The sequence below is a fragment of the Oryx dammah genome, unplaced genomic scaffold, assembly GCF_014754425.2.
Source record: "Oryx dammah isolate SB20612 unplaced genomic scaffold, SCBI_Odam_1.1 HiC_scaffold_18, whole genome shotgun sequence".
In the NCBI taxonomy this organism is placed as follows: domain Eukaryota; kingdom Metazoa; phylum Chordata; class Mammalia; order Artiodactyla; family Bovidae; genus Oryx; species Oryx dammah.
In genome coordinates, this window is record NW_024070202.1 from 6,062,862 (window position 1) to 6,071,672 (window position 8,811).

Genomic DNA, 8,811 nt, shown 5'->3' on the forward strand with positions numbered 1-8,811 from the left:
ACACCTGAGCACAGGAGGGCGGAGCATCACACACACACCTGAGCACAGGAGGCAGAGCATCACACAGACACCAGAGATCAAGACGGCAGAGGTCAGGTCTGGGGTCCAGGAGCAGGGCCCCAGAGGGTGACCAGAAGGGCAATTCAGTCTGCACTGGTGTTGGCAGCAATTATGCTGTGATATATTGGCCATCATGCAGTTGTTTTTGTGTTTACCGCCAGTGTTCTTGAAGGATTTTAATTTTTTTTCGTTTTTAGCAGTTTTGTTGAGATATCATTCCCATACCATACTCTCTGTCCATATAAAGTATACATTTCAGTGATGCCTAGCCTGTCCCCAGGGTTGCACAGCCATCCCTACAATCTAGCTTGAGAACATCTTCATTCTCCCCCAGAGAAGCCCCAACCCCATCGTACGTCCACAGATCTACTTTCTCTTTCTGTGGATCTGTCTGCTCCAGACATTCGTGTTAACGGGATCATCACTGTGCTGGCTTCTGTGACTGGCTTCTTTCAACGAGCATTGTGTTGTCAAAGTCAAGACTTTTATTTTCTCCTCCCCATTTACTTGGGCAAACCTATCTGCATGTCCCTTCCCTTCCTGGAAGCCTAGGGGCTTCTCAGAAAGCAAAACGTTTCTTCTGTGAAACTTGTTACTTCTATTGCGTGAATCCGGTTTCTCCTTGAGGAAGCGTGCTGTGCAGGCATTGTCACTCATTTTCTGCCTCTGCATCTGCTATCTTGCTGCTTTTCTTTGCCGTGTTGCTGTCGGCTCTGGATGTCAAGTCTCTGCTGCTGCTACTGTTCTTACACCTCAGACTGTTTTATTTTTTTAATTTAAATTTTATTTTTTTACTTTACAATACTGTATTGGTTTTGCCATACATTGACATGAATCCACCACGGGTGTACATGAGTTCCCAATCCTGAACCCCCCTCCCACCACCCTCCCCATATCATCTCTCTGGGTCATCCCAGTGCACCAGCCCCAAGCATCCTGTATCCTGTATCGAACCTAGACTAGCGATTTGTTTCTTACATGATAGTATACATGTTTCAGTGCCATTCTCCCAAATCATCCCACCCTCTCCCACAGAGTGCAAAAGTCTGTTCTTTACATCTGTGTCTCTTTTGCTGTCTCGCATACAGGGTTATCATTACCATCTTTCTAAATTCCATATATATATGTGTTAGTATACTGTATTGGTGTTTTTCTTTCTGGCTTACTTCACTCTGTATAATCGGCTCTGTCTTTGCCTCTGTTTAGTAGAAAACAAATATTTTCCGATCCATTTGAAAATGGTGAGCAAAGTTTTCCTGAGTTGCTTGCTTTTATTTCCTGCATTTGGCACTTTCAGGCATTTGCTCTTCCATTACGTCTTCCTGGTCAAGTTCCATCCTTTCAAACCATCATTTCTACCTTCTCACCCTCATCCTGGAGCAGAACCGGCCCTGACTGGATCTGGTGCGCAGCAGCAGTTCCTAGGTGGCCTCGGGCCCACACGCTGTCCACGGGCCACTGTGCATAGCCTCACGCCAGTTGGCAACCTGCAGACTCTGCAGAGACATGAGGCCTGGGTCCCCCCTCTGGCCGACCAGGACTTTTCTCTTCCCACTGTCCTCCCTGCTTTCAAGACGGAGCAAGAACAGTACAGTCTACCACGGGTCATGTGACCCAGGACGCTGGCCCCACATGCAGGCCCTCTACATCAACCATGAGGTGTGTGGGGCTGGAGTCACTGCCTGGGGACAGAAGGAAGGCTGAGAGGTGGGTGGGGATGAGAGGGGGAACCGGACCGACCAGACGGGAGGGGCACGGCCCCTAGTCTGTAACACATTTCCCCCATGTGGCCCTCTTGGTGTGGGGTGTGGGCCCCCAGCCCCCTGTCCAAGGCTGGTGGGCTGCTCCCCTCCAGAGGGGGGCCACTGATGGTCCTTCGGTCCATAGTTCGAGGACAGTTTTCCAAGACTCTAGCCAGAAGCTGACTATCACGCTTCATTTTCTACACAGCAATTGCCTACATAGGAAGGAGTTCTATTCTGAGGATGCATTCACTGAGTTTAGTCTGTATATAGGTTTAGTGAAATTAGCCTAGGCACCCAACTAACACAATCGGCTATAGAGTACTGTACTGTAATAGGTTTGTAACTTTTCACACAAATATTACATTAAAAAATAAACAAAAAATAGAGGAAATATTTTTAATCTCATAGTACAGTACCTTGAATAGCACAGTAGGACCAGGTATAGCACCACTGCTTTTATGCTTGCTTCCAGACTTCCTGGGCATGAAACAAAGATACCTCCCTACTGCACTCTGATCCCCTGGAGAAGGGAAAGGCTACCCACTCCAGTATTCTGGCCTGGAGAGTTCCATGGGCTGTATAGTCCATGGGGTCGCAAAGAATCGGACACGAGTGAGCAACCTTCACTTCACTCACCTACTGCACTGTACCCACGACTGTGCAGCAAAGGACCCAAGAGCACAGCCTGCAGAGCCTGCAGGCATGTGACACGGTGCACCAGAGACGCTAATGTGAGTGGACATGAGAACGCACACTCTCATCTTGGAAATTTCACAACTTCAAGGTTCATGTGCAGGAGACTTATTGTATTGTGAGATTTATTCTGTATGTTTCCATCCCCTGGTGCCATTATACAATTCTGCTGTTTAAGCTCATCAGTTCAGTTCAGCGACTGCGCTCAGTCGTGTCCGACTCCTTGCGACCCCATGAACCGCAGCACGCCAGGTCTTCCTGTCCATCACCAACTCCCAGAGTCCACCCAAACCCATGTCCATTGAGTCGGTGATGCCATCCAACCATCTCATCCTCTGTCGTCCCCTTCTCCTCCTGCCCTCAATCTTTCCCAGCATCAGGGTCTTTTCAAATGAGTCAGCTCTTCACATCAGGTGGCCAAAGTATTGGAGTTTCAGCTTCAACATCAGTCCTTCCAATGAGCACCCAGGGCTGATCTCCTTCAGAATGGACTGGTTGGATCTCCTTGCAGTCCAAGGGACTCTCAAGAGTCTTCTCCAACACCACACTTCAAAAGCATCAATTCTTCGGTGCTCAGCCTTCTTCACAGTCCAACTCTCACATCCATACATGACCACTGGAAAAACCATAGCCTTGACTAGACGGACCTTTGTTGACAAAGTAATGTCTCTGCTTTTGAATATGCTATCTAGGTTGGTCATAACTTTTCTTCCAAGGTGTAAGCGTCTTTTAATTTCATGGCTGCAGTCACCATCTGCAGTGATTTTGGAGCCCAAAAAAATAAAGTCTGACACTGTTTCCACTGTTTCCCCATCTATTTCCCATGAAGTGATGGGACCAGATGCCATGATCTTAGTTTTCTGAATGTTGAGCTTTAAGCCAACTTTTTCAGTCTCCTCTTTCACTTTCATCAACTTTCTGCCATAAGGGTGGTGCCATCTGCATATCTGAGGTTATTGATAAGCTTATCAACTTACAGGTGACATGTCTAGGAAGCTTCATTTTTTCTCTGTAAACCTGGGTCACAGAAGGCTTGCCTTTTGGCAGCGCTGGAACAGGAGGAATTGTGCAGGGGAGGCAGCCCTCTCTTGGGCCCACGTCACGGTTACTTAGTTGAATTTTTTATGACTGCAAATGAAAGGCCTGTGGTGAGGTGGTTCTCCCACTGATCTGGGACTGTATCACCCAATACCTACCTGGCTTCGTGTTGCATGTTTGAGCCTCCAAAGATTCGAGTACTGCCTTTCTCAATCTACAGGGTTCCAACAAACTGAATGAAGCTCTTCTGGAAAGCATAAACGGTGCCAAAAAAATCCACTTGGTCCCTTGTTCCCTGAGAGACCAGTTTGTGCTGCGCTTCGCCATCTGCTCACGCACAGTGGAGCTGGCCCACGTGCAGCTGGCCTGGGAGCACATCCAGGAGATGGCAGCCACGGTGTTAAGAGCACAGGGGGAGGAAAAGGCAGGTAAGCCACCCTGTGGGGCCGAATTCCCTCCACCCTAAAGAGAGGGAGAGAGAACCAGCCCTGTCTGGTCTGGAGAAGTGGAGGGAACATACCACATTGGGAGTCTTAGAAACTTCGATAGATTTCTACTTTGTACTCTTTTATTTGAGACTATCAGTCATACATCTCTGTAATATCCCCTCAGCTTTCTTTAGTGTTCCCCCCAACTTACAATCATAGCAACTTATAAACTGGCAAATGGTAGATAAATGAAAATGGGTGAAAACACTCAAAAAGGAGTTTGACATGACTGCTGGTGTGCTGTCAGGAAGGACCAAGTTCACGTTGATTTAGAGAAAGAAAATGTTAAACTATTGTGTATCAGTTATAGAAACCCTGAAGACAGTGGGCAGGTGACTTGTAAGAAAAGCATCTGTACAAACACAGCATTGACAACAAGTTGGAATGATGTCTGTTGAACTGCAGGAATCTTTAGAGCCTTGGCATTAGGTTATTTTCTGAATGTCATTCCATTGGAGTTTTTCCACCACCTTGATTTCTTTCTTTTTCCTTTTGCCCCACTTGGGAGAGGTAAGTGGTAGGAGCTTCTGCTTTTCTTTCTTTTTTTATATTAAACAAGTAAGAGATTTATATCTCTCTGCAAAGAGCAATTCATGGGGTTGCAAACAGTCATACACAACTGAGCAACTGAACTGAACTGAAAAAGAGTTTAAAGAAAGGCAATCAAGGGGCAAGAGTGGGGTTTCAAGAATCATCAGGATCCCAGGATTCTTCCTTCTTGCTTCCCTGCTATTTTTAGCATCAACATAGAACATGTCTTATGGTCCAAAATGGTTGTTCATGCTCCAGCCATTGCATCCTCATTCCAACTTTTTTTTTCTTTCTTTTTCTGCTTTATCCCCATCTGTCATCCTCCATGGGGGATGGAAAACCCAAATGTGTGATGGAATTAGTTTGCTAAGCGCATACAACTTGATCTTCTGGGCTCTTAATTTTAACTATGAGTACCTGAGATATTAATACTATAGTGAGGTGGTCCTCAACCTCTAGGATCTAATGCCTGATAATCTGAGGTGGAGCTAATATAATGATTATACAAATAAGGTGCACAATAAATGAAACACATTTGAATCATCCTGAAACCATCCCATGACAAATGGTTGGTGGAAAAATTGTCCTCGACAAAACCAGTCCCCAGTGCTGAAAAGGTTGGGGACTACTGTGCAGTGCTCAAAAAATCAGAAGTTAAATATTGCATTTAATTTATGTGAGAGCTCCATCCCAGGCTTCTGGCCCAAGAGGTCAGAGACCCCTCTGTCAGGGTGTGTCCTGAAATATCAGGTCCTTTTCCTGGCTTGGCAAACCCCTTTCCTAAAGTGCTGCTGCTCATAAGCTGAGGGATCACCCTTCAGGGAGCAACACCCCAGTTAGAGCTTGAGCATCTCAGGAAGGTGTTGGGAAGAGGCCTATAGCTCCAGATTATTCCACTGCTCCACAATAAGCATCTCTGTGTGTGGTGGGGCGGGGTGTGTGTATGTGGGGGGAATAAGATAAATTCAAAACAAAACCACACAGGCAAACACTCTAGAGGAACATTTCTGCGATTCTATGTTTTGTGTATCTTATTCCCCTATGCCTGGAACAACACAGGAGACTGTAGCTCGGAAAACTCATCTGAAACGGAGGCAGGTCTCTGATAGAAGTAACAGTTACTCTGGAGTTAATATGCATGTGTGCTTCAGTCATGTCCAACTCTTTGCGACCCCATGGACTGTAGCCCGCCAGGCTCCTCTGTCCACGGGGATTCTCCAGGCAAGAATACTGGAGTGGGTTGCCACGCCCTCCTCCAGGGGATCTTCCCTCCGGGGATCGAACCCAGGTCTCCTGTCTCTTGCATAGGCAGGCGGAATCTTTACCACTAGCGCCACCTGGGAAGCCCACGTGGAGTTGTTATTTGTTGTTTAGTTGCTAAATCACGTCCGGCTCTGTGACCCCCTGGACTGCAGCTTCCCTGTCCTTCGCTATACTTGCCATCAATTCCAAAGGTAACAGAAAGGAAAAATTTTTTAAATGGAGGATACAATAGTAGATCACAATGCATATATGTTTTAGTCAGATTAATTAGAGTGATGAAAATCTTATACCTTGGTTTTACTGTGCTTATGTTAACGTGCTCAGTCGTGTCTGACTTTTTGTGATCCCCATGGACTTCAGTGCACCAGGCTCCTCCTTCCATGGGATTCTCCAGGCAAGAATACTGGAGTCGGTTGCCATGCCCTCCTCCAGGGGAGCTTCCCAACCCAAGGATCAATCCCCCATCTCCTGCGTTGGCAGGCAGATTCTTTACCACTGAGTCAAGGCTGAAGCCCCTTGTGCTTATGTAGGTTTATATCAAATGTAATGGTCACAGTTCTGAAGGAAAGAAGGAACTACCCTATTTTACATAAGGTAGGAAATGGGGCCAAGACTCTAGTTGACATTAATAAAATGGATCATAGAGAAGGGGCTTCCCAGGTGACTCAGTGGTAAAAATCCGCTTGTCAGTGCAGGAGACACGGGTTCGATCCCTGGGTCAGGAAGATCCCTTGGAGAAGGAAATGGCAACCCACTCCAGTATTCTTGCCCAGGAAATCCAATGGACGGAGAATCCAATGGGCTACGGTCCACGGGGTTGCAAAAGAGTCAGACATAACTTTGCAACAAAACAACAACAATCATAGAGAAGCCAGATTGGCAATAAAAGCTAATTTCTTCCAGTTCAAACTCTTTTCTGTTTCACAGATGGAGAAAGTATATTCCTTCTCTGTGTTCCAGGGAGGAGTATACAAAATTCTTTCACATTTTAAAAACATAGCCATATGTTCCTGTTCTTTTTTTCCCCTGTAGAGATCAAAAATTGAAATTATCTGAAGACTGGGATGAGAGGAAACTATATCAGCCCAGCTCCTTGGAACCCAGCCTGTATATGGCACATGCTTCTTCTCCAGTTCAGTTCAGTGGCTCCGTTGTATCTGACTCTTTGTGACCCCATGGACTGCAGCACGCAAGGCTTTATCATCCATCACCAACTCCCAGAGTTTATTCAAACGCATGTCCTTCAAGCCAGTGATGCCATCCAACCATCTCATCCTCTGTCATCCCCTTTTCCTCCTGCCTTCAATCTTTTCCCAGAGTTATCCAGAAAGAATCCCATGATTGCACCTTTTCAGCCACTCATCAATGAAGAAATATTATGTGCTACAAGTTAATCTCAGTGAATATAGCTTTTATTCATTATTTGGCTCTGACTTCTGTTGATTAAAAAATCATATGTTTCTATGCCTTTGAAGTTGTCAGTGAGGTAAAGCCTTATTGAAATATTGTCCAGGATGATCTATGATTATGGGATTTATACCTGTGGTATTTAAATTGTTCTGTCACGTGGCTTAATGCTTAATAAACAATGTGAAGTGTTATGCGTATTGAGTCTGATGAGCATCTTATTCTATACCGTAGAAAATCGATTGTTATATCGTGGACTTATCCTTTCAAAACAGCTAAAGATATGATGTTCCTGGATGTTTTTAGATGACATTTGTTTAGTCAGCAAGCATTTAGGGAGTGCCTGGTACATGTCTGGTGGGCTTCCCTGGCGGTGCTGGTGGTAAAGAAAGAGCCTGCCCGCCAATGCGGGAGATGCAAGAGACGCAGGTTCAGTCCCTGGGTCAGAAAGATCCCCCGGAGGAGGGCATGGCAACCCACTCCAGCATTCTCACCTGGAGAATCCCCTGGACAGAGGAGCCTGGCGGGCTATGGCCCATAGGGTCTGAAAGAGTCAGACACGACTAAAGCGACTTAGCGTGTGTGCATGCAGTATATGTCAGCCGCTGTCCTAGATGTAATAGCAACATATGCGTTTTATTTGGAAATGACTTCAGCTTCTAAAGAAACGTCAGTCAATTTAGAATCAAGGCGCAGCCAGAGACCATGTTCTGCGGGCATGGTGAGAAAGGCCTCCGGGGCCTTGCTCTCCTCATCTGGTTAGGCCTCCTGCCCTGGGGCATCACGACTAATAAACACCTGAAGATTCTCTTTACACAGAAATATCAGGAAGATGCAGGTTTTGTCCAAATCACTGATCTTTCTTTGAAACTATCCTTATTCTTCGAAACACGTATATTTTAATCCCAAGACAAGTTTTTATTCTTTGGAGTCTATAGAATTGTCAAAAACACTCTCAGAATGGGACCTTGAATTATTATCAGGGCTATTTGAATTTTAAAGACCCCTGTGATCTACGTGCATGTAGCTGAATTACCTGTGTTTTTGAAATCTGTTACCACATCAGATGCCATGTGGCCCCCCTCTCATTTGGTCAGCTCATTTGTTCTCTGCCCATCAGTGGACAGACCTGGCCTCCCGCACAGCGTGGGGACGTGGGATGGGCCAAGGGGACTCACTGGTGCCGCCACGTCAGGAGCCGCAGAGGGTGGTGATCTGAGCTCAGATCACAGTGTGGAGGCCGAGGTGCCTGCCTCGTACAGTGAGGCTGTCTGCCCCGAGTGCGCTCTAGAGTTAAGATTGTTGCAGGGCCCCCTACGTGGGGCCTGAGTCACCAACGCAGCCGCAGCCTGCAGCCTTGGGAGCAGCTTCACCCAGCTGATCCACAAATGCGCTTTGGAAAGACGACCCAGATTTGTGTTTGAGGCAGGAGACAGGGCAGCAGGTGACCGCAGAGATGCTGCCGGGCGACATGGGCAGACAGGGAGCAGGAAGCTGGTGGATGAATGAAGAGCTCCCCACTGACTGGGCTGGATCTTTGTGTCGGGGAATCTCACACCTCAGCTGGAATGTAGACCCAGGAGAGA

The 8,811-nt window shown here is 46.6% G+C and overlaps 1 protein-coding gene across 3 annotated transcripts in view; it reads left to right on the forward strand.

Moving 5' to 3' along the window:
- Window positions 1–7,425, forward strand: part of DDC (dopa decarboxylase) — a 108,933-nt gene extending 101,508 nt beyond the window's left edge. For 2 of the 3 annotated variants that reach the window (XM_040260225.1, XM_040260226.1), the window contains exons 14-15: window positions 3,757–3,964; window positions 6,851–7,425. In XM_040260225.1, coding sequence (XP_040116159.1) covers window positions 3,757–3,964; window positions 6,851–6,864 — 222 coding nt within the window. In that variant the 3' untranslated portion in view covers window positions 6,865–7,425. Of the gene's footprint in view, window positions 1–1,443; window positions 1,768–3,756; window positions 3,965–6,850 lie in introns of all 3 variants that reach the window. The other variant, XR_005724410.1, reaches the window with a different exon arrangement.
- The last annotated feature ends 1,386 nt before the right edge of the window (window positions 7,426–8,811 follow it).